The sequence below is a fragment of the Carettochelys insculpta genome, chromosome 3 (genome assembly GCF_033958435.1).
Source record: "Carettochelys insculpta isolate YL-2023 chromosome 3, ASM3395843v1, whole genome shotgun sequence".
Classification (NCBI taxonomy): domain Eukaryota; kingdom Metazoa; phylum Chordata; order Testudines; family Carettochelyidae; genus Carettochelys; species Carettochelys insculpta.
In genome coordinates, this window is record NC_134139.1 from 99101133 (window position 1) to 99127745 (window position 26613).

The 26613-nt window shown below is 40.1% G+C and overlaps 1 protein-coding gene across 5 annotated transcripts in view; it reads right to left on the reverse strand.

Annotated features, from left to right (window-relative positions):
- UTRN (utrophin) overlaps nt 1-26613 on the reverse strand; it is a 560266-nt gene that overhangs the window by 362396 nt on the left and 171257 nt on the right. For all 5 annotated transcript variants that reach the window (XM_074990438.1, XM_074990437.1, XM_074990436.1 and 2 more), the window contains 7 exons: nt 24323-24410; nt 18797-19038; nt 18377-18557; nt 12491-12636; nt 9579-9791; nt 2173-2286; nt 1125-1280 (listed from right to left, as the gene is read on the reverse strand). In XM_074990438.1, coding sequence (XP_074846539.1) covers nt 1125-1280; nt 2173-2286; nt 9579-9791; nt 12491-12636; nt 18377-18557; nt 18797-19038; nt 24323-24410 — 1140 coding nt within the window. The remainder of the gene's footprint in view (nt 1-1124; nt 1281-2172; nt 2287-9578; nt 9792-12490; nt 12637-18376; nt 18558-18796; nt 19039-24322; nt 24411-26613) is intronic.

The following is a 26613-nucleotide window of genomic DNA, read 5'->3' on the forward strand; positions in this document are numbered from 1 at the left end:
CAAGCAATTAAAAATGTAAAGAAAAAGATCTACAGCAATGATACTGGATATCAGAATAATGGATTTAAACTTTCTGAACCTCAGCTACCTTGAATGGATAACTAACGGAGCCCAGTATTAACAATGCACTGAAGTAAAATTAACCAAAATTTAAACAAACTGTATCTTTGATAAGTTTCTGTAAAGCGAAATACTGATTTGACAAAGTGCAAAATGAAAAAAATATTGCCTTGTGACGGAGTGCTGGGAATCAGCAACTGAACCAGAACTTTAGTTCCCGTTTAGCTAACTGGGCCTCATGCAGAGCCTGATTAAGAAGAGGAGTTTTTGATAATTAGTTCAGGTTGGGGATGGGAAGCAAATTCATCCATTAATGAGGACACTGGATGTACAGAAAGGAAATGCAGGTGGCAGAAGGAGAGAGAGAAAACTAGCAGATCCTGACAAAAGGTCTTGTAAGAGAAACTCCACCCCCCACCCACCCACACTTTAAAGGAGGAGGAGTAAAGCTAGTTTATATTGTAAATGCTGGGATTGCACTAGTTATGTAAAAGCTGATGGAGTAACAGTGTGAACAAAACACTTGGTGGTAACTACAGAAGAGATGGCCTCTGTGAAGTCTGTACAAAAGAAAAAAGGACAAAAAGCAATGGGTCCCTGTCAGCTACCTGTTTTATATGGCTTCCATAATTCTCATTCAAAAAGGTCTCAGTAAGTTACTTTAAAATATAAGCTAAGGGTCATCTGCCTCCGACAGCCACAACCCAGCTCCAAATGCAGTCACTAGAACAATGTTCTAAGACTTCTTTGATAAGAAAACAGGTACGCTGCAGGCTGTTTTGTTCAACAGAACCAAAAGGGTATATCATTAAAAAATAAAACATATAAAAATATGACTTAAATTATACTTAATCAAATGAAACACCTGCTTTGGTCAGAGCGCTATTCATTTCCTTTTCGAACAGATTTTATTACTATAATGTAACATTTAAAGGCTTGCTAGTCTACTGTGACACTGTTACCCATCTAGCCCATTAATGCTTTTACTGTGGGAAAAAAGCAAGAAACAATTACAGTCGCAGACAATATAAAACACATAAATATTAATACTATCAATTACTGACCTGCTTGCTCAGTTTCTCCCATTGTGCCTGGCAATCTGCTAGCCTAGACTTTACCCAGGTATCAACTCCTACACCAGGCTGGCTTCTTAAAGTGGACTCTACTTCTTTCATCTCTTTTAAAGACAGCTCAGTCTTTTCCACTTCATTAACGAATATCTAAACATGTATCAAAGAAAGAACATATTAATAAGCCCTATTATGGAAGTACACTAGAATTAGGCATTTATTTTTGTAAGATAGCAGTAAGATATGCATTCTTTCCATTTTAATTTTTCTCAATCTTTTATTAAAGATTGTTGGAGCCCAAAATAAATATCAATCCTACCCCATGTACCCATCAGTAGAAATTGTACCAAAACAATGTGTCTGAAGCCTGACAGACACAACCTTATTATGGCCCACTTTAATCAGGCATTACACCACTAATTAATATTCAAAAATGCCAAATGACTATATCATCCCACTGGAATCTATCAGCTTTTTGCCAGGCCTAAATTTCCAGCAACTAAGGCAAAGATACACAATCAGACTACATTTCAGAGTCCTATTTATTTATAGGCTCTCAGCCTAAATTCTTAATCCCTGGAGGAATAACGCTGCAAGATATTGGCTGGGAAGGATGAATACTCTAGTGGTTGAGGCCCAGAACCAGGGAATTGGAAGATTTGAATGTGATACCCTGACCTCTGCACAGGACTTCTTTTATCACCACTTTCTCCCCTCTGACCCCGTTCCCCCATTCACAAAATGTGGGGAGAACGTACCCATCTATCATGGCAGTTATGAAACTAAATTATGCAAGATATTCTTCATGCTGGGGGGGGGCTTGGAACAAGCTCTCTGAAGCACAATGTGTTATTAGGCTCAGATGGATTGCTGAAGAAATACTACCTGAACCAAAAAAAAAAAAAAAAGATGAAGACAAAGGGAAAGAATGTTTTGGCATGCTTTACTGGATGTGTCATGTACCCTGTTTAACAATAGCAGCAAAATAATAAACATGAGAAATACAGTATTGCACGAGGTTTCTTAGATCAACAGAACTCACTGCACATTGGTCAAGCTGCTTTTGAAGCCCTTCAGAATCTCCTTGGATCGCTTGTTCTTTCATTAAGAAGTCCTTCACACCATCCATCCACTTCTGAACGATTTTTAAATCGGCCTGAATTGAACACAGTAACTCCATCATGAGCAGCCTGCAACTACAGCTTTTCTACAACTTTTAGTAACAATTTTAAAAACTGCTAACAGTTTCAATTTCTCTTTTGACAGATTTGTTTTCCACTCTCTCACTTATATGAACAATCATAAAGTACCGGGACACCACTACGCAGGTATATGGAGGAGAAAGGCAAGTACAGGCTTCAAGAGTTTCTGCCCATTCCCTACTTGTGAGGGCTCTGTGAGAGTGAGGCCCAACTATAGGCCACTTTGCAGATAGGAATGCAAAGGCTGCTCCAATCATATTCCCAAGGGATGTACTGCGTCCAAGGAGGTGGGGCCATGAATCCTTTCCCTCTCCCTTGCACAGCACTGACACAGGAAGGAAGGGTAAACCATGTAGCTATTAAAAAGTGGTAGTAGCAAGGAGGCACCCACTTCATTACTGCAGGGGACCAGAGGCATTTTGCTTCTTTCAGGAATACCGATATGTAGGAAATGCCATACTGGATCACAATGGTGATCCACTAAATCCAATAGCTTATCTCTGACAATGGCGATTACCAGATAGTCCAGAGGAAGTGCAGTTATGGAATAATCCGGCCACAAGTGACGTTACTTCTGATGCTTATCAATTAGCTTATTCCTTGAAGATGGAAGATTTGCTTCCCTGCTAACAAAAACGTTTCCTCCTGTCTAATGTAATTGTGGATGTACAATACTGAAATTTAAGACTAAAATTTGAAAACTACTACTATAACTTCAACTATATTTGGGATAAACAGGTCCTTGGGTTAGCTACACTTTGTAGAAAAAAACTATTCACTTTCTCTCTTTTTTTTTTTTTTTTTTTTTTTTTTTTTTACTATGCTGTCCCTCAATTTCATTTTATGCTCACAAAAAACTCAGCACAGAGCTGTGCCTTAAACAATACAATTGAACATATACCTTATTTCACTGCAATCTTGTGGTGATAATATTTGCAGGATAATATACTGACAATTTCTTAAAAAAAAAAACTCAGCATTGGAAACTCAAAGAACTGCAATACTTTTTTTTTTCTCAGCTCCACTATGGGAAAGATTTATGTTTAGATACTTGACATTGTTTTGATCCTCCTTCAGCTTCTGGAAATTTCAGCAGCTGATCATACTGGTTTGTCAAATCAGTTTCCAAAACAGTCCATAGGAAGCTCCAACAGTGAAACAACAAGTCAGTGTGAAATGTTTAGTCAGTAAGAGTAAGATCTGATAAGTTACTTTACCATGTGCTTAACTTGAAGCATGTAAGTGCTACAATCTGGCCCCAAGTTTTAATATTCATTATCCTATGGACTTTCACCCATGAATTGTTTTAAAAGGAAAGCTGTTAACTGTATTTCTAGTCTCTTCCCTCCCCAGATTCTTTTCTAGGTTAGATGCCTTCCCCATATTGTAATATTTGGTTCTCTTGTTTGCGTGCTTACATTCTTGTTTTGATATTTATTTAACCTACAGCAAAGAAATGTCTCACCTCATTCTTATAGGGGCTCCTGGTGATATTCAGTATATTTAATCTGTTTCAAGTTGGGAAATTTAGGGTATAATTAAAGCAAAATGTATGCCTTATGCATTCGATTGCCTCATTCTCTCACTCTGTATGATATGTAAGAGTTTACTTCATTAAACTTAAACCTTTCTTCAGCAAGTAACTTAAGCACATACTTAACTCTAAAGCATGTGGATACTCCCACTGAATTTGATGTGACTAGCCCTCACATGGGAGTGGGGTTTCCACGCAATGCATAAATTCGCACATCATCTTGGCACTTCACGCATCCCTTTCAAGGACTCTCAGCCATCCATTTTCCACATGGAGAAAAGGAGTGGAGATAGTAAAGGGATGTGCAACATCAGACCTTTAAAAGCCCCTGAAGAAATCTACCTAAAAAAGGAGGATAACCTCGTCTTCAACCTCTCTCCCCAGTCAGTCTGTGCAAGGAAGAACACAGGGACAGTTACAGCCACAGAGCAGAAGAGATCTCTGACTAATCTATACCATTACATCTGTGCTGCCTGGGAGATATAAAAGAACAGAGAGTGCAAGAAGCTGAGTAGATCTGTCAGGTTAAGGGGCAGGCTTTGCCAACTTCATAGTAGGGAGGCAAACCCCACGCTCCATGGACAGGATGCTTTAGATATATACAGAAGAATTCCTTCTCCAAGTAAAGCTCCCTCCCGCTGCCTTCTAGCCAGAGGATGCGCAAGTGTGATGGCCTCTTTGCAGTGTGACCCAACAGAGCCCAATAGTATTTTCCACAATATTCCCACTAAAACTGGTAGAGCCATGCACTGTTTAACAAAGCTGAATAAAATTAATGTTTCCCTTCCCCCTTTTCCCATGGTGAAAACTAAAGACAGATTTTCATCACAGTGCCACTGAAAACAAAATTCTCTTCCCACTATTAAGGTGAAATTCCATAGTTCCTTGTTGCACAGTCCAGCAGAGAGGGCACTGGACTGGGAGCCAAGATTTCTGTTAAGTGGCTCTGCCACCAACCTTTTATCAGACCTTTAGTAAGTCACTTCACTCTCTGTCTCTGTCTATATGCAAAATGAGGATAATGATATGTATCATGTTTAGACTTCAGAACTAAGAGATAAGTAACAGAGAGAGAGTCCTGCTAGTCTATACACTATCAAAACAAAAAGCAGTCAAGTGGCACTTTAAAGATGAGCAAAATGGTTTATTAGGTGAGCTTTCGTGGGACAGACCCACTTCTTCAGACCATAGCCAGACCAGAACAGACTCAATATTTAAGGCACAGAGAACCAAAAGCAGTAATCAAGGAGGGCAAATCAGAAAAAAATGATCAAGGTGAGCAAATCAGAGAGTGGACGGGTGGGGGGGGGGAAGGTCAAGAATGAGATTAAGCCAAGTATGCAGACAAGCCCCTATAGTGACTTGTCTGAATACTTGGCTTAATCTCATTCTTGACCTCCCCCCCCCGCCACCACCACCACCACCACCCGTCCACTCTCTGATTTGCTCACCTTGATCATTTTTTTCTCATTTGCCCTCCTTGATTACTGCTTTTGGTTCTCCGTGCCTTAAATATTGAGTCTGTTCTGGTCTGGCTATGGTCTGAAGAAGTGGGTCTGTCCCACGAAAGCTCACCTAATAAACCATTTTGCTCATCTTTAAAGTGCCACTTGACTGCTTTTTGTTTTAAGAGATAAGTGTGTGTATTTACTGCACAGTACAAAATTTAAAACATGAGAAAACAGATTGAAAACAAAACAAGAATCCTTACACAGACACAAACTAACCTCTTAAGTATGACAACACCATCAGCGGGGATCTCACTTTCTTCAGCTCATTCCCATGTCTCTTGCCCACCCTCTCAACTATCTCTTTTACTAAGTCTGAGTATGGCTGTAAAACATAATCAACCCATTGACTCTGCTATCATCTCTCCAACAGTACCCAGCATCACTAAGCAGTATAGAATACCTATGCAAATACAACTCACTTCCACATTAGATCCGCTCTCCGGCAATGCAAACTTCACTCTTGTCTGCCCAGTCCTAACCATGAAGTTTTTGTTTCAACCTTCATATTCAAACAATGATGGTTTTTAACCTAGCAGCATTCTAAGATATGACCTTCAACACATGTACAAAAGTTCCTCAAAAGAAATAGCAAGATACAAACAGGCAGCTTTATTCAGGTACTGATAGCTTTACAAAGTATTGAGGAAATGCTGGGGAAAGGAACTGGAAAAAAATTTCAGTGGACTAACACCCACCCACATTTAAGCCCTTTGAAGTACATTTCCCCAAGCACCATCCTTGCAAAACTCAGAGCATTACAGTGCTGTCTCTTGCAGTTTTCCTAAGCTTCTCCCCTCCATTAAAGCTACGTACCAATACCTATGTCCTCACTGGGGAAACAAATTCTGTTCTCGGATCTGCACAGCAGAACTCGGCTACAGCATTCGGTTCTTCCTATGTCTCCAGGACTCCTACAGACATCAGTGGAACGTCAATGGCCTTGACATCAGTGGGTGTCCCAAACACACGGGAGAACAGTACATTAACATTAAACACTGCTGTGAAGATCAGAAAGGAGAATTTTGCCCTCAGCTTGTAGCTGCATCACATCTCTGAGGTAATTCTGATAAATAACTGAGTATACTACATTGCTCTCTCTCCCTCTCCTTTCTATGTACATAGAGTGTATTTCCAGGGCCCAATCCTGCATAGGATAAGCCTATGTAAGTGGATAAACTTGGGGACTGTTCAAATGACTTCATTAAGTGCTGACTTTAATGGCAACTAGTTACAAGACAGATATTGCAATTACAGGAAATTAGAGAGTTCTGAAAAGAACTGTAAAAAATGAACAATGAGTTGTGCCACTATTTAAAAAATTAAGTATATGTTGCTAAGATAAGTGAGGAAGGAACTGGAAGGAAACCATCCTAAACCTACTAGTATTTGAACAGTGTGAACTCCTGAAAGAAGAGTTATTTGCCATGATAATAGGCAATATAATTAGGAAGAAGGAGGTGAGATAAAGAAAGGTAAACTTAATACTAAGAGAAACTTCTTAAGAGTGAGATGCATGCAGAATAATCACCAAGGGGTTGGGCTGCAATCCCATCACTTGGTCCATTTAAAACTATGGGAATATCCTGGTAAATTTACCACAGGGAATAATCCTGCCCAGGTAAAGACAATGTATAGATGACTTAAAGGGTCATTTCATGCTCAAGATTCTGACAAAAACTTCCTCACCCTGGGCCTTATCCAACCCACTGAAATCAAAACAACAGACTGTCTTTGACATCAACAGAATCAGGCCACTCCTCAAGCTCAACACTCCCTTCACTATAAGATCCCTCAGACTGGTGTCATGAAAGTAGCAAAAAAGTGAGAGTTTTGGTGAAGCAGAGTGAGCACATTTTGGCAGATACGCATTGCCACCTGCTTCTGGGCTGCATAAACTAGTAAGAAGCAATTTTAAAAAAAACCAAACAAGCAAACCAGTTATTCCTAGTTAAGCAGAAAGACTACGCCTACTGATCTCAGTACTGCAGGTCAGAGGACCTACAGGTAATACATAGAAAACAACAGATATTCCCCATGTGTGAACCCCCTTGACCTCCAATTTCAGACTGCTTTATGAATTCCATTCACAAGTTTATTAATTAGGGCCATATTTCAGCAACTGTCACACCAATACTGTGCATAGTCGCCAATACCCAGACAGCTTGCCCTGCCAGCTACTCAGCAGTAAACTGGAAGCCAGCTGCAGATCTAGAACTAACGATTAGTAAATAACTGGCAAAATACACACATATGCATGTAGAGGTGGGTTCTGTCCCTGCAGAGGAGGTTGAACTACAATTTACTACCCTGACTATGCTTTGCCAAGCTTGTGGCAGCAAATCCCAACCAATTTTTCATTTGCCTACCTTAATCCACATGTACAGCCGTGACTAAAATTCTGCAAGCCAGACCTACGTCACAACACCATACTACTGATAGTCTTAATAGCCTCAACTTCGACAAATATATGCCTACCCGACAAGTTCCCTGTGTCAGGGCTGGCCACCACCCAAGCACCCACTTGCGCTCAGGGGTGCTTCTGCAGCACTCTACCCCTCTTTTCTCCTTATCATGGGTCCTCAAACTCAGACGTTCCAAATAAACTAAAATATTCCCCACCTGGCATCCATTTAATTCAGTTCTCAGGTGTATATATATGCCCTACAGGTCCCTAGTCCACATCCTCAGTACCTCTCCCACTTCATTGCAGGGTTCTCACCCCTCTTTCTCAGCACTGGGAACAGTTTAGTGTCTCTGCAAGACCCAAATCTTTCTCACTGCTGCAAGCCAGTGCCTTGCGCTTGTGATTTCTGAGCATTTCCACCTAACAGCAACTACCTCCTGCCCTTTATAGGGAATTTACTGATCCCACTGAGAGCCCATTGAATAATCAGCACTGCCTTCGGTCCAGAATCAGCAGCCCATGCAGCAATCCATCCTGTTACATCCTTGTTTGAATCAATGTTTCTTTTGAAAGTTGCATTTGTTCACCACCTAAAGTGCATAACTTTGCTCCTAAAAGTCATGAGCTCAGAAAATGAAGACCAAAAGACATGCATGTTTCCCCCTCTGCCTGGAACCTTGTGTCTCAAAAAAGAGGTGGTTCAGTAAGAAAATCAGCTTGTATGTAGACTGTGCAAACAAAACAGACATTCTAAGCACAGAAATAAATAGAGATAATTCAGTGATTATTAAATTATTAAAAAAATGATTAGTGCATATAAGAAAATCTCCCAGTTAAGTAGTTCAATTTAAGAGTTCAACATCTCCTTTGTCAGCATTTGCTTGCTGCAAAAGGTGTCAAAGAAAACTTCACATTCAGAATCTGGAACTAGCATAAGTGACCTGAAAAGGCACAGATAAGTACAACTCCCAGAAACACAATGTTTCACTTTGTGTATTTTAAAAAAAAAAAAAAAAAAGGAAAGGGAAACCCAGATCTGTATTCAAAATGTCTGCTGCTTAAGCAGTATACTCTTCAGTTTAGACAAAGCAATGACTCCATGAACAACAGACTTGTTTTTAATCTGTTGTGACCAGCACTCACTATCCCAGTTCATAACTGCACATCCTGGTTAGTAATATATTTTGAGTTATATTTTGAAAAGTAACTTACAATACAATTTTTTGTTTTTTAACTTTTTGTGCCTCCCCATAAGGACAGCACTGATTAATAAACTGAAAATGGGATGGCGACCCAGAAGTTAATTTTAAATCGATTTTACACAACAAATCTGTGTGACACAGAGCAGGCAATATAATCCCTCCCATTCTTAAGTGAGGATATTTCCTTTTGTGCCTCAAAGGGCTGCTGGTGAGGACTGTTTGTGTAGTGTTTTTAAAAAAGATGAAATCCCTTACACAGTAAATAAGCTCGACCCTGAGCCAAAAGTGCAAATTTACTCTTTACTCTGTTATTCCAGGAATGGAACAGAAAAGGAGGAATTTTATTTGTAAGTAAAAAAACAATTATATCAGAGGATGAAAAAGTAAATCAGACTTAACAGGTAGAGGCCAATACCACTGCTTTATGATACCTCAGAATTCCCTGTGATAAGATTTCTGTATTCTAACTAGATCTGTGGCCAACGTGTATTCAACGATAAAATCAAACTTCTGCTGGACTCTGCTTATTAGGGAAAAGAAAACAGACCCTTTTAACAGGTATGGAAATATATCAACTCAGATATTTTCACTTTACCTCAAATATTCTCAGTTTAGAGACAATTTCCTCCAGTAGGTGAACATCTTTAGAAAATTTGACTTTTAACTTGTCCCAATGCCCTTGTATATGCTTGACTTCTTGCTTGTAGGTCTTGGCTATATCAGAAGAAGCTTGTTTTTCCAAAGCTTTTGTTTCTGCAGCAAGTTTATCGATTGTGGGTTTCTGGTCTTCTAGCATATCACAAACAGTCTGCATGGAAAACATAGAAAAGTACATCCATATGTTTGGGTTACCATATTTTAAGTTCCCAAACAGAAAAGAGGAAGCTGAAGGGAAGAAGGTTACAGCAGCCACTACTTTCTGGCCACTGAGTTCTGACGTTAGACACACTGCCAGCAGCAGTGCTGAAATAAGGGTGGAATTACCAAGTCATGGACGTTTGTTCATAGATTTAAAAAAAAAATGGAGATTGAAGAGCCAAAAAAAAGACGAAAAATCCAGCAAAAACCCTGACCCCTGGCAACCCTAAGTACTGTGATATTACACAGTGTGTTCACATATGCAAATAGTCAGCATTAAGAAATTTATGTCAAAAGAGACAGAAAATGAACCTAAGACACGGGCGACCACCTGTCTTGTATTGGGTGGGATGGTCCTGTATTTGGGACGCCAAAAAGGCATCCCTGTGTATTTTTTAAAAGAGGCAAACTGTCCCATACCTAGGCCCTCGGGGGCTTGTGGTGGGGGCAGGGAGCACCTGCAGCTGCCACTCTCCCAAGGCTCCAGGTGGGGAGCACCCAGTGCTGCTGCTTTCCCAGGGCTCGGGGCCGGGAACACTCACGACTGCGGCTTCTCCAGGGCTCGGGGCCAGGAGCACCCGGGGCCGCTGCTTCCCCAGGACTCCCGGGGGTGCTCTTGGGGCTTGGTGAAGCTGGGGGGAGCTGCCCCCCCCATGTCTCCCTGTCCCATATTTAGGACAGGGAGATATGGTCACCCTACCTAAGACTTACCCTAATCCTCAGTTTCCCATCTGTATTTCATACACCACAAAAACCAAAATATGTTACAATAACCACAATGAAAACAATGACTACCTTGGCTCTAAGTGCTGCTAGAATAGCTGTAATACAGGGCAATCATAGTAAGAACAGTCAGCATCATGCATTTTAAGTTTCAAAGAGTCACAGGATGGGCCAAATAACTAATTTTCAAATATAATTACAAATTAATATGTTACATCACGTGAGACAGAACTAAAATGAGGACCAAGATCACCACCATTTTATTTAAACCGATCATTTTTGTTAGTATTCTGAAGCCTATTTTTTTCCCTGAAAGAATCCCACAAAAATGCTAATATTTGCTCCCACTGCTGATATGTGCTTATCTTTCTGTCTAATCATGCTGTACTGTGGTAATAGGGCAGTTTTTGTCTGTATGAACATTTTAAAATTCACCATGTCAATCATAGGAAAATAAATATTGGCAGCCTGGTTTGCATATCCTCTGATGACTGGGACTTGCATATTATCCTGCAGAGAGTCCTGCAAATCCAGGGCTATCCGTTTATTAGGCATAGGTATGCACATCTGCAGACATGAATGCAGATATCCGCAGATCATTTTTGTGGATGCAAATACTAATTTTGTGTCTGAGCAGGGGTCTATTCATAAACTGCCAAAGACCCATCTGATCAATCTGTTTTTAGGCTCATGTTTTTTGAATTAAGATGCTTAATGGCATCTTCATAATGATGTCTTATTCAATCCCATTATGGTGGCATACTGATGCCTTACTCAATCCCAACCTAAGGTCTATGTCACAGGCACTCATGGCTCTTTCTAACAGTGAAGGAAGTCTCTCATACTACCATACCTGCATAGTATGCCCTTTTGGGTTAGTCAGTCACAGACAGTGAGTAGAATTTTTAAATAGACATCTACTTAAAGTCCCAGAGACGGAAAAAAAAAAAAAAAAAAAGCTCCTGATTTCCAACAGCTCATGTATTAAGGTTTCTGCCAAATTTAAATTGCAAGGCAGCAGTTTCAAAAGAACAAGCTGCAGAACTCCTGCTGTTTTTATAAGTAAAGCTGTAATCATCTGTCTTTGTAAGTAAAGCATGACACCCTCATATACAGGGATTTTAATACCCTCAGTTGCCCCCTCAACAGAATAAACCAAAAAAGAAAAAAAAAAGAATAGCTAGTGATTATTCTTCAGCACAGTTCCTCCACCTTCACTCCCACACTCCTACACAAATGCACAGAAAGTCTTCTGAGTCAGCATCTTCACAAAAAGGAGTGGAGAGGGGAGAACAGTTAATGGATGGAGAATTTTTCAAACAACTTAACCCCATTTGGATTTTTATACACGCATGCAGATGAACGAAAGTGGGAGGGTTCAGGCATTTGCACTGCAACTTGTGACAAGATATTTACTTTATACACAGGCAATACTAAGTGAAGTCTTGCTCCTCTCTGTCTATAGGTCTGACGAAGTGGGTCGGTCCAACGAAAGCTCATCACCAAATAAATTATTTTGTTAGTCCTTAAAATGCTACATTTCTGCTTCTCTATCCATAGATGTTTTAAAGCAATTGTCTCCATGGTACCTAATGGCCAGTGCCCACTGCTTCTGAAAGGCAGACTGAAAGTCTTTGAATAGCACACAGCCGTAATTCATCACAGTTTAGGATTTTTAAAAAATGATGATACATCCCTTGCGCAACTAAAATTCCAAGGAGATGCAGCAAAAAAAAAAAAAAAAAATGGTATTATCCCAGTGTCTTTGGCTAGGTTATACCAAACACTATAATCACAATTAATCTGGGTAAAACATTAGGTTGTAGGATGAGAAAAACAGCAGCCAGCAGCATTAATGCTTCCCTCGGACAGAGTAAACTATCAAGACAGTCAACTTTCTAGATGCAAAAGTGAAAATAAACTTACCTTTGTCTGCTGCAAAGCTCTCTCTACCTTACTTGGGTCATTTATGGCACTCATGGTGGATTGTACTTTACTCTCCAGTTCATTCAATATATCCTTAAGTCTCTTTAAAGTGTCCAAGTAATCCTGGCTAGGTTGGCATTCAAACTCTGTTTTTTATTTTACAGAGGAAAAAAAAATGTTTTAAAAAGCAGACAATAATGGCCACAGAGAGCTTTTATTTCTAGAAGGGCTGAAGCTATATTCCATATATTTGACTGAATGCTAGACCACAAACTCCTGGAACTATAATATTAACAATTCAGGCCAAAATACGCAAAGTGCTATGGCTTCATGGAAAAAAAAATTGGTGGAGGTATTTTTTTCTGTGGTCATAGTTGTTGGTGATTTTACATAATAAATAGTAAGACGAAGAAAACCTCTTTCTTGTGGCTATTTTCAGTCATGGGTCTCCTTTAATATTGATGGCAAACGATAAAGTTTTAACAGGATTATAGGTAAAATTTCTGAAATTGCCAAAGTGACTTAGGAACTGAAATCCCAGTTTCAGAAGTTACTTGGGCACTTACGAGCGTGACTATCATGGACAGGCAAAAGGACTTAGACACTTATGATGCTTTTGAACATGGAACTTAGTCCGGAAAAACTTAGCATATATCTAATATTCCAACAGTAATGACAGGGAATGAACCCATCCAATCAATTCCTCAAAACCTATTTGGAAACACTTGGGAAAACCCTAAAACTAGGTACCTTAGAACTGATGAATCAACAGGTTAATATGTGTTGTGGGCCGTTTGCAAATCTTTATTTGTTTTTAGGCTTAGCAAAATTATTTTATATATAATTTTGATGGATAGCAAAAATGCTTAAAATGACTTAATATTTACTATTTCAATATTCACAATTGTGGAAAACTGGAGCAGAGGCAAAAAATGGCGGGTCATACAACTATTTAATGACAGCAGACACAGATTCAAAGAGTTAAAGTTTTATAGCAGTTAAAACATTATATTTAAATTTTAATGTCAAAATAAACAAAGTATATAGTTTTAAATCAAGTAAGAAAAATGCTACTTAGAGAACCTACTTATCTGTATATTTTAATTATCAAAGGAAATATTTTTCATTAGTTTGCATATGTGATGTGAAATCAATTAAATACCATCAACAATGTTTATTCATATTTACCGATAAAAATCTAATCCTTGCAAACCTGTATGTTTTTAATTATGTTCCCTGTTTTGGACTTCTTTAGAATCTCAAAGGATTTGGCAAATGAGTTTGCATGGTTCAGAAACTATCAGCAAAATATTGAATTTAAAATCAGCACTAATAATACAATTCACAGCCACCACAGAAAATTAATCAAAAGGCTCGCTTTCAACAATGGGTTATTTAAAGGACCAGTGTTATTTCATACCATTTCCAACTGAAGAATGAGTGAACACTTTCAGAGAAAATTAGACTTGTCCAGCACCATTTCTCAAAGAAAGCAATAACAGTTTTTAGAGAAAAGGCTTCCTGGTACAGCAAGATGTAGTATATTGTTTAATCAGTGAAACCTAATGATAAGGAAATCTCAGTCCTATATGAAATAAGCATTGCAATTCTCCACAAAACATTCCTATGGAGCTGTGCTCCATTTGCAGGGAATCAAGCATAACTCCAAGTACAAGGAACTTTCAGAAGCCAACAGACTCAACTGTGACGAGGAACTGGGAATCTGTGACAAGGAAAACCTGAAGTGTGTTTACAAGCTTATAAACCCCACAGACTCCCAGCACCGGCACCTCTCACCTTTGTAGGAGCTTATAAATGCTGAAAGTTCCTTCTACTTGCAACCAATTCAACTTAAATTAAATGTCAAAACACACACCATACTGTATTATGTGCCGTTTCCACTGTACAAGAAAGTTTCTTAAACAATAGGTTCTTAGGTATAAAAAATGGTTCAACAGTATAAAAGTGGTATAGGTATAAAAATGTGGAGAGTACTCTGGGGCCCACGATATTTGCCCCCAAACTGCAGCCAATCTACCTTTCAAAAATGATATTCTACAGTGAATGTATTATCTGACCCTTTAATGAGAATGTTTACACAACATAATACATGGTTAAAAAATGTTGAATAGTAACAGAGAGTAAGCCGTGCTAATCTATACACTATCAAAACAAAAAGCAGTCAAGTAGCACTTTAAAGACTAGCAAAATAGTTTATTGAGTGAGCTTTCGAAGAAGTGGGTCTGTCCCACGAAAGCTCACCTAATAAACTATTTTGCTAGTCTTTAAAGTGCTACTTGACTGCTTTTTGTTTTGATGGTTAAAAACGGTCATTCAGAAACAAGCATGCTTACTTGAAATAATTTGCTAGAAAAAAATAAAAAAAGCATATTCCAGTCACATCCTGCAATGATTTACTGCAATGCTCATTACCAATATATCTGTTCACATGCATAAGAACTAAATCATAACAGTTACAAAACAATACATCACGATGAGCATGATAAAAACCTGAGCATGATAAAAACCTGATAAAATATCTGAGCGTGATCCATGAGAAAGTTTCCTGACAATGTGAGCTGAAGAGCTTGATTCTTACATGATGCATTAAACAGCTGCCCTAATAGCACAGCATTTTAATCTATTTTTATTGCATTGGAAAGATGGCTTTTCTCCTTCCCTGCTGGAGCCAGTATAAAACATTTCATCCTACTTCTTGGATGCATAAAACAAAAGACTATGGGGGGAGGTACCTGTTTATAGATGGGTGCATTTGATATTGGACTGTAAAATATTTAAGAGCCACATATTTTTGCACTACATTTAAAATCCCACTGAAGCCGCTATGCCTGGCTTGAATGATAATAGTGAAGCCTTAACAAAAGGGAGAGACAAGGAAAATGTTCCAGAGAAGCAGGTCAAACACCTAAAAACTTCAAAGATGGAATTTGCCTTCAGACAATCATTTCCAAAAAGAATTATATGTGACTGATATGCTTGACAAAGCTGAAAGACTAAATAAATTTCTTATGCACATTTCGATTTCACAGAGCTCTCTGTCTTCCATTCTTCTGTGATAAGTGGTTGGCTAATTTACCTTGCATCAAAGTATTATTATTTATTTCTGTAGTGCCACAGGCATACCCAGTTCTTTACTGTTATCATGTACTTCAAGTACGTTTTGCTAATTAATTAAATTTAGTTTCAAAAATGCAGAATCCTTGCATGATCACTTTTCACATTAGGGAAGAACATATTTAGAAAGATGCATGGAAGAGGTAATCTGGCACTCCAATTTTCCGTTACATTCTACAGGTTTAATTCAAAACCCTCTGATGTCAATGGAACGACTCCTGGGAAATTCAACAGGCTCTGAATCAGGCTCAAAACGAATAACTATTTAAATTTAATCATGAACACACAGGAAAGCAATTATTTAACCCAATTATGAACTATCCTTCTATCAACTAACAGTAAGTTGCTGTTTTAAGGAGTTCTGAGCTCCCATTTTAGACGTAACTTTTATCTGCTAACTACCTACCATGAACTTCCAGTATTTTTCAAAGTTGTTCATATATGTACGAGTTTTAGCAGTTTTAGTAAACTACCCTCGTAAAAAGCCCATGATATTTTACATAATGATTAAGGGCCTGACCCAAAGGTCACTGAAGACAATGCAAGCGTTTTGACTAGCACGAGTGAATGATGAATCAGGCCTTTGCAGAGAAATGTTAAAAGGTACAGCTTAATGTGTACATTTCACTGTTCAGTATACAGTTACATAATACTTACTCTGTGGGGCTCAGGCCTTATTTCATAGTAACAGAGAGTATTGTTTTCAGCACAGCACTACCTCAAGATCGGAAGAAGTGGGTCTGTCCCATGAAAACTCATCACCTAATAAATTTTTTTGTTAGTCTGTAAAGTGCTTCATGACTGCTTTTTTCCCTTATTTCGTGTCAGTGAATAATACATGAGACTAGATGCCCCTTACCTCATTCACTGCAGACGATGTGCACACTGTGTAAGGGTTAAAATATTGCGAAGTGAAGGTTAAAGTAGTAAAAAAAGTTCCAAAGTTTAAAAAAACACTTAATATAAGACCCAAATGTGATTCCTTAACAGATCATTACCATCTACTTGTGTTTATACTATTTATATATTTGGCTGCAGCTAATTACAAAAATAGAGGTTATGGTTGCACATGAAATTATCCATTGACTCCATGAAATAAAAATTTTATTCCACTTAAACCTTGTATATATTTAATACTATACTGTCTGAGTGCAACATGCTGAGCTCCTTCATCTCCCCTTGGGTGAGACTACACTACAAATTAACTTTGAAGTTCCCAGCAGAGAGTCTACACGCATTTTCCCTTACTTACCTTCGAAGTAGGGAGCCCAGCTTCACAGTCCTTACTTCATTCCCGGGAATGGAGTAGTGTCCTAATTCGAAGTTTAACTTGGAAGTAGGGTGTGTGTAGATGCTCAACTTTGAAGTTGCTTATTTTGAAGTTGTACTTCGAAGTAAGCAACTTCCAAGTTATTTTTGTAGTGTAGACACAGTCTTTCACTTTATACTGGCAGCAGAGGGCACTCACAGACTTGCAGAAAAATACCCATAACCAGTTAAGTTCACCCTATGTCTGTGGCCTAAACAATAACTGTTACCATCACCGATTTTTCTGCTTGACAGAACCAGATTTTGGAAGTCAGAAGACAAACTCAGCAGTGCATAGGCAACTTCCATTACAATGGTTGAACCAAAAGGGCATTTCAGCCCTACACAGAAGCCAAAATTCAAGTACTGACCCATGCACCACAAATAAAAGTGTGTGTGATTTCACATCCTTCTGCTTTACACCATGCACCAATTTAAGCAGTTGTGCAGGGTGCAAAAAAAAAATTGAGATTTTGTGAGATTCAGTTGGTCAGATAAATCCTCTAGAACAGTGTTTCTTAAAATGTGGGTTGGGACCACAAAGTGAGTTGTGACCCTGCTTGAATGGAGTCACCAAGCTGGTATTAAACTTGCTGGGAACTGGGGCCCAAGCCCAAAGCTGAAGGAATTCCACCCTTCCTCGACAGGGCTTCAGGTTTGGCTGAGGCTGTGTGGCTTGGGCTTTGGCCACCTGCTAGGGATGACAGGGCTCAGGCAGGCCCTGAATTGAAAAACAGAGATACGTATCTCATAGAGCTGGAAGGGAGCCCAAGAGGTCAGGTCCTGCTGTGAGTGCAGGGGACTGAGCACCATCCCTGACGTATACGTTTAATCTAACCTGCCCCAGAACCTTGATAATACACCCTCAAGGACTGAACTCACAATCCTGGCCAACAAGGCCAATGCCCTAGCCACTGAGCTATCCCTCCCCCTCAAGCCTTGATCCCCACTCTTAGGGTCATGTAGTAATTTTTGTTCTCAGAAGGGCGCTGCACTGGAACGAAGTTTCGGTAAATCTGCTCTAGAAGTCACAACTAACGGGTCTTACAATCATGGCTTTCTTGTAATACCACATATCTTGGATCATACACAAGGTAGGACTGGAACGTGCTTGTTAACCTAAACTTTAAAATTATTTTTATGTATTTTACAAAGTTCTCATCTTTTTATCAAAGATTATTTCACTCAAAAATTCTTACGCTCAAAAATTATTTTAATCATGTTTCCTTACCAGCCTGCGTGATTATACGATTTATGTAGGATGTCAGTGGTGACCTAAGACAATCATACGTATTATACAGTGCAGCAACAACTCTTTGCTGGCTCTGAGAACATCAGATCGCGTACCAAAAGGGTCTGTATCAAAATCTTATTTTTATAAAGGACAAGAATTAAAACAGAGGCACCAACTGTATTTAAAACAGAAAAAACCAGAATATTGACCTTTCTTCAGTTGCTGTTCTTGTTCCTCCAATTTCTGTTGGACAGATCTGAAGCGATCAGTAAAACTGCTCAAGCTGCCTTCTATGAAATTTGGAGCAGCAGGCTGGGATGTAAGCAGCTTACAGGTAGCAGTCTGATGTTCAATTTGAGGGCACAGACTTAACAGATGAGTGAGCTCCCGCTGTGAAAAATTAAAAACAAAAGCAAAAACAGACTATACATTTAAGCCATTTGTATAAAAGCATTGTGCTATGCCCATTCAGCAGATTTATAGCATTTTCAAAAGCCTTTACCTCACGTACAAATAGGACAGGAGTGATTGTGCCCATTACCCTTAACACTGTTGACACAGGCTAAATTAACCCAGAGTATTCTGTTCTGCTATAAGTTTAATGTCAAAAACAAGGTTACCAACCTTACCTGACATGACTCTTTTAGGGCTGTCAAAGATTGCTGTTGCAATGCAGCAGAAGAGGCATTTTTAAGCCACACTTCTTTCTCATTTACAATCTTCTCAAGTTCACCCATTTCCCTGAAGTATGCATTTATTTCATCCTGGTACTGCATCTTCCTTGCCAGTTCCTCCAGGTGCCCAATCATTTCTTTCCACTCTGTCAGTGTCTTCTCCAGGGCATTTTTCACATCCTCAGTAAAAAGTCCCTCTGAGTTAAATAAGGAAATAAACCATTGTAGTTATAAAACAAAAAAAGCAGTCAAATAGCACTTATTAGGCGATGAGCTTTCAGATTACTTTTTTTGCTTTGTGAGAAACAGACTAACACAGCTACCTCTCTGTGACCATTGTAGTTATAGACATGGCAACACATCTTGATTTATAAAAATCCAATCACTCCATTCTTCAGATATACTAATGCAAATATGCATGTTTCATCTACAATCACACTGGTTTTTGGATTGTTTTGTTTTAACTTCCAAGTCAGCCTTCCTCGAAGCTATGTCTAATAGTGGTAACAAGCATTTGGGCTGCTAATTTACAAGCTCACAAGTAAGACATACCATATGTCTACACAGGGATGAAAACAAAAAAGTGGCAACTAAATAAGCAGAATCAGACTCATGGAGCTCAGAAACCACTGTGCAGATGTTAGAACTCCAGCCCAATATCCAGGATCCTCCACCCACACAGGGCCCCTTTAATGTCCACACAGCAATATTTAGCCCTGCAGCCTGAGCACCACAAGCCCCAGTCACTGACCCAGAGCAGCCACAGCCGGTCAGTGCCACTCCATCTGACAAATTTAGAGTTTACAATGATCAGCTAAACACAAGGATTTTATTTTAAATATTGAATTGTATTTTGCAAGTTAACATCTTAAATCATTGTTCAATAATGGTTAATTTTATTTAATCGGCTTTTTGATGAAGTTTTTCCCCTGCAGCACTCTGAAGTAACTGCTGAAAAAGAGCAGCAGCAAAACACCAAAGCATCAGTCCCTAACTGTGCACTGGGGTCAGTGAGTTTGTTGAAAGGATGGATGGATGTGCTGCATCATCAGGCAGGGAAAGAGAGGGAACAATGCCAAACAATGTTACGTTGTAGAAAGATGTGATTAGCAAACTAGATGATAAAATCAACGATTGCTGCAAAACACAACATGACAAATACTGACAAGACACTGCATGAAACATTTTTCTTTCTAGCTCACATGCACTTTAAAAAGAAGACTGAATAAATTTGAACAATCAGTGCAATACACCACTTAAAGATGTATCACAGACTTCACACTCACACACTTTTCTCACTAGCTTTTTTCTCGTGTTGCCTAAGTAACTGCGGATTTAGTGTTCACTTAAAAGGTTGTATGCATGCTTGTCTTTATCACACTGCCATGAAACTTGCAATCCTTTCCAGTGCTAGTAACCAACATGATTTGTAGCAGTAATGGTGGCTTGTGGCAGTATAATGCAAGACAGTGATCTTACAGATAATTTCCAGATTCACAAAACATCATCCCTGCAGCATTATTATTAATAAGGTATCTGGATATTCAAGCATAAGAAGAATTTGTAACTGTAATTAGCCAGGCTATAATAGCTAATAGTCTAGTATAATGACTGAGGCACTCTGAATTCAGCCCAAAACAACCAATAGTTCAGATTCTTAAAAGTTCTTTTTATATCTTGAAAGTTGCAAGTTTGTGTTGCTATTTCCGTTACAGGTTACCAGTTCTTTATATGAGTTGTATTTGGACAAGGCCTTGTGAAGTATATTCGTTCGTGACCCATTGTACAAGAGACCATGGTGGAACACTAAGCAGCCCTGTGTTCTCACACTACACACCCTTGTGGAAAGATCTGTAAGAGAACTCTACATGTTTTGTCTTGCTTGACATTGTGTATTTTTCCTCTTGACAGAAAACTTGAACAATTCTTCTGTAGTATCCTATTAAGTGCTACAAGCCAAATTTTGAAACATAAATTTTGCATTATAATCAGTATGTAATGTTTGTTAAGGCCAAAAAGGCCTTCATAGTTTGGAGAGAAATGGATTCCTTCCCAAAGATGCTTGAAACCTAGGAACAATCAAAGCACTACAAGTTTTTACTGTCTAGCTCTATGCTGAATTGCCTCCATCAGCTTGTGAGATTGTGACACACTCTACTATGGACCCCAGTGCAACATTAAGCACCCCGTGTTCTCACATTACACACTACTGTAACAATCTTTGCACAAAATGTGTCATTAGGCATCACTTGAAAACTAGTAATTCAACTGAATCAACTGACTGTACACAACAGAGGTGAGCAAACTTTTTATGCTGGGCCCCAATTTTTATCCCTGCAGTTAGCAGCACCCCTCTCCCTCCCCCACACATACCTACCTCTCTTATGTAATCCAAATCTGACGGAAATTTCAGTTATGTTCATATGAAAATAAAATCCCTTGGACGTGTGTAAGAAAATAAGTGTGCAGAATGTAATAACTTGACTAATCAGTACATAAATGTGAATACACATAATTAAAACCAACAACATATTTCACTATTTTTAATGGGCTGGATGAGCCTGAGACCCAGCAGCCAATGGTGCTACGTTCTCCTTATGAAATTTCATCCCCACCCCCGACTTTGCACACCCCACTAACACTATGTAACTGTATTACAAAGGTACATGGGGGAAGTCTTCTCTGAAAGCTAAACGACACACTGGTGACTAATGTCACTGTAAGACATGTGGCGAACAGGACACTGCAGTGTGGCAATTCTGGCTCTGGAGCAGTAAAGTGCTGTTGGAGCCCTTTAAATGTGACTCCTCCTAGAGCTGTATGTGGGGAGTGCTGTCCACCCACTCCATGCACATGTCCCACCACTGGGTGGGAGAAGCACGTGGTGGTGGCAGCAGTGGCAGCCACAGAGGCTGCAGTAGTGCCATCAGCAGTTTCAGCAGCCCCGGCTGCTCAGGCGACAGCCTTGGCTGCTCCAGTGGCCCGAGGAGTCCCATCAAGTCACCAGGATTGATTTAAAAAAGGGGACTGTGGGAGCCTGGCTCTGGAGGAGGGGGAGGGTAAGCCTGTGGTGATCTTTGAATTCTTATTGGACACCACTGCTGTAAGATGTAGGTATTAACTCTAGCTAAGGACTTATTAGGCTTTACAATCTGCTGAGAGGGGAGAGATGTCACAAATATCGACCTAGCTCCATGAAGTCATCCCTGCGTCATGAAACAAAGGTGACGAATCTAACCTACAGACCTATATCGATAATAACTACATCTCTCAGGGGGTAGGGGTGGGGATTTTTTTCACCCCTGAGCAACAGTTATACTGAACTAACCCTCCAGTTCAGACAGCACTGTACCTACAGGAAAGCTTTTCCTATTGATGCAAAGGAAGGGGCAGAACAAGGGTAGTCAGTTACATGTGACTGGAAAGTCAGCAACCCTGTCCGCTCAATCCATCTTCGTCCTCAAAAGAAACCTACAACAGAAAAGCTCGGCCATTTACATGTGTTACTCTGCTAAATACCAAAGATCATGGACTTCTCTTTTTGTCCCACATGTCCTGAGGTGTTGAAGGGTGACTCAGTCTTGAATGGTCCCTCAAAATGTGCAAAAACTTCTAACGCTAAACAATCTGTTCCATCTTACCCTCAGCTGTAATGCACAGAGTGTCCTTCCTAGACCTGAAGAAGAGCTCTGTGGGACTCAAAAGACTGCCTCTACAAGCAACAGGAGTTGATGCAATGAAAGCTATTACCTCACCCACCTTGTCTCTTTTTAACCCTATGTTTTTAAATGATCAAATGAACCACAGAGTATGCTGGCATGACCCTGCAAATACTCACTCATGGCTAGTGAAAGCTAGATGAAGAACCTGAACAGGCTGCTGAGGTCAAAACCGCTGAACAAGCACTCTCTAGCACAGTGACACTCAGCATATGACCTACCTGCCGGGGTGGGTGGGTATGAATGGCCCAGGTTGGGAGCTACAACAGAAAAGCATTGTGAGACACCTCACTGGTCTGGACTGCATGCCAAAATGTGACACCAGATCATAGATAAAGTTAAAGATTTCCATCCTAGCAGGAAAAGAATAGTCTGGCTGGAAATTATTAGCAAACGAGGGTTTTTTGAGTGATGCCTCGGCTGGGAAAAAGCCTGCCTGTTGGGTAGCCTGCCAGAAGTTTTACAAAGTCTGTTAGAAAAAAATGGTCAGCCCCAGTGGTGTGCTATGACACTTGTAGCAAGGCATGCAATTCTACACGTGTATGCAAGGCCATGACTCTTGCATGTGTGCAGAATCCCATTTTGTATAACTAAATGGTGTCCTTCACGCAGCCTGACCTCACACGCACAGTGCGAGTGTTGAGATCACAGTGTGTGAAGGATGCCCTTTAGTTCTACAAAACCACATCCTCCATGAGCACTCAGGGGCGAGGCAGAATCATGCTTGAGCACAGCCTATCCTGGACATACAATGCATGTGTTGATATGCAGACATCACTGTCAACACAATGATGGTGATATGCATCACCCTTTTCAATGCCCGGGAACTCTGCAAACCATAACAATGGTTCCAGAGAGCAATTCTGGAATAGATCTCGGAGCAACAAATATTCTGTCTTGAGAGTATGTGAACAGCTGCTGTGCAGGAGGATGTGACATGCTTTACTGACAGCATTTCATTATATTTATTAGAATTATAACCGGAGTAAGTTTTGAGAAGTTAGGGTTCTAACTGGCAATCATTCACTAAGATAATGTCTCAAACGATGATCATCTCTTTTGCCTTTGTACCATTGGTAGTAACTGCATCACCAAAACCACAGTGACAAGAATTTGTACACAATCACAAACATGCATAAAGAACGCAAATACCCAGAGACAGATACAGTAAACCCTTGAGATATGGGGGCGGGGGGGGGCTGCATCCCTGACATGAGTGGGGAGACGTCTATCATCGGGGCAGCATCCTGACTCACAGCTGCTACCCCTGACAGGAGTGGTTTCATGCTCCTGTCAGTGTCAGCAGTTGCATTAACCTAAGACATGCACACCTTGGTTGTGCATATCTCCAGGGCTTACTGTACGCTTGCATTTTGTACAATTCAAATTTGCTCTGAAGTGACAAGCCAGTAACATGAAAGTTTTGAAGGCAACTTCTTTGTCTTAGATTCCAAAAGTAGAATACATAATTTTAATGTTGCCTTTTTTCACATATTCAATGGACATGAAACAAAATCTAAGAAGTGGACACATGCTAGAGAAACGTTTTCTGAGCTGATCTTTCATACGATTAAATAACATTCATAGACATTGCCTTCATCAACACCAATTAAGATCAATTCAACTCTCTCTAGGACAGAAGAGATGAAGACAAGCATAACCTGGAAAAGTATCTTCAATAAACGTATGTTTCCACTCAGTTAAGTGCATAAATCACTTAACTCCACCAAAACAAAACGAAAGAATTTTACACATTTCTTACCCTTTCCCATTTGATCCATCAGCTTCTGTCCACTTTGGCTCAGATCATCTAACTTTGGGCTTTTCTCTACTGTTTCTTTTTCTAGGGCCTGCAAATCAAATCCCAACAAAGAATGTTATTTGTAAGATGGGTATTTCCTTTGACATGGAAACTTTTTCAGTACAGCACATAACACAGGCATCCCTGCCACACTGCAGATAATTCAGGATTTCTTGCACGAGATTCCCATTTGCAAGCATCTTTGAGTGTTTGTCAGTCATGTTTGCTTCAGTTACTAATGCATAGCTGTTTTACACAGTACTTACTGGTTACAATAAAAGCAAAAGATTAATCATAGCAGCAGGACGTCAAAAATAAAAGGTGAACAAAGCAGTCCACTTGGCTGGTGACAATGCTATTTTGTACCTTCTCTATAATGATTCTAATTCAAATCTTAACCATTCCATACGCGACTGTCACCACGCTAAACTGATCTTTTCAGTTAAATTTATTTTAAAAAAAATCCAGTCAAATAAACCTGTGGTGAAGAGAACAGTGGGTTGAAGGTAATATCCTACTTATCTGAGCCAGCAAGGGCAGGCCACATTACATCCTCTATTGGCTCCCAATGGAATAGTTTCTTCTTGCATTTAAAGCCAGCACACTTTTGCTCCCAGTGCTAGTTGCAAGACAAAGATAAAAACTACCACCATAACACTAGGAATAAAATTATGGTGTTTTGTTAGTTGTTTGACCCATATTTAGTATACTTAGCCTAAGACAAATTCAGCAAATGAACAGAACTTCTTGGCTTTTCAGACTTGAAAGCTTTGAGTAGTATTCTTTCCAATTAATTTTGCACACCTTACAATGTCTCGTTTTGCTCTCCTAAATTCACTAGCAAACTTTCATAAATTCACATGGGTTGGATGAGGTCCCAAATTAACAGTAAGTGAACAATGTTATCAGCTGAGAAGATTTACATTGTGAGCTACAGAAATTGCCCCTGAGGGGGTATACAATTCTGTTAAAGAATGCACCAAAACATGAGAAAATTGAAGCTTCCTATTTTCCTACAAAGCAGATATTGCAGACATGTGCGTCTCCATGATGCCTTGCCTGTCTTTTTTTAATGTGTTCTTTTGGGGCTGCTCTGGTGGTTGCAAGATCAGGGCTCCAAACTCCCCCCACCCCCCACCCCATACCACATGCACCATAAGAAATTCAAGTGTTAATTCTTTTAAATAACTTCAGTTTTCTCCCCATTTTACAATTTCCCCAAACATTACTTTTTAAAAAAAAAATAACCAATGAGAGAAATCTGAGCTTTCAAAGTTGGTTTGAAGGCAGAGAGGTTCATAGTCATTTTGATGCATTCAGGATGTGAAGTCCGCAATGGAAGGCTGGAGGCCTAGAAACCTCCGTACTAGTGAGTGTTTTGCTTCGGTGTGACTGTGTAGAGGGAGATGGCTCCTCAGATGACTTGTGCCACCCCTGTGGGGAGCCCTGAACACCAATTCCTCAACCCTGAATTTATTTCCTAATCAAAACTACCAAAATAATTTCCCTTTTTCCTTCCTTTTCACGGCTAGCGAAGATAGGTTAGAAGCAAAATGCAAGTACTGACTTTGACTGGCTTTTTTATCTTAATAAATATTTGCCCATTAATTTAAAACGGGAAGAGTTCCATCCTCCTCCTCCTTTGCACTTCTCTCCTTTTCATTCCCCACATTTCCATTTTGCTTTAGTCAAGCAGCCCAGCTGAATGTCCCTTCACAACTCACATTGTACTTGTTTATTTAATGTTTAAAACAACTAGCACACACAAACACACAAAACCCCTTGCTGCTCCTTCTTCTACCATGCATATACCCAGTGCGGTTTTTGTGACGGTACAGCATGGTATGCCATATGGGCACCTTCCAGCTGGGATCCCTGGCCGGGAGGGCAGGGGGACCCCGTGAGACCCATGGCTGGGGAGCAGAGCCCCGCCAGCAGCTCCAGGCCCAGGAGAACCCCAGCCATTCCAGGGCTGGAAGGAGCCAGGGCTGGAGAGCCCCATCAGTAGCTCCAGCCCCAGGGACCCAGCCAGTGCTGGGGAACCCCAGCAGTCACAGGGGTTAGGGCACAGCTGGTGCACGAAGCTCCGCTGGTAGCTCCAGCCCTGGGAGCCCAGCCAGGGGGCAGGAGTACCCAGCAGCCCCATGGCGGAGAGCCAGCTGGGGCTGAGAGCCCTACTGGCAGCCCCCTTTGCGGGAACTCGGGTGGGGGACAAGGGGAAGAAGCCAGCTGTGTACTGGCTTTGGTTTTGG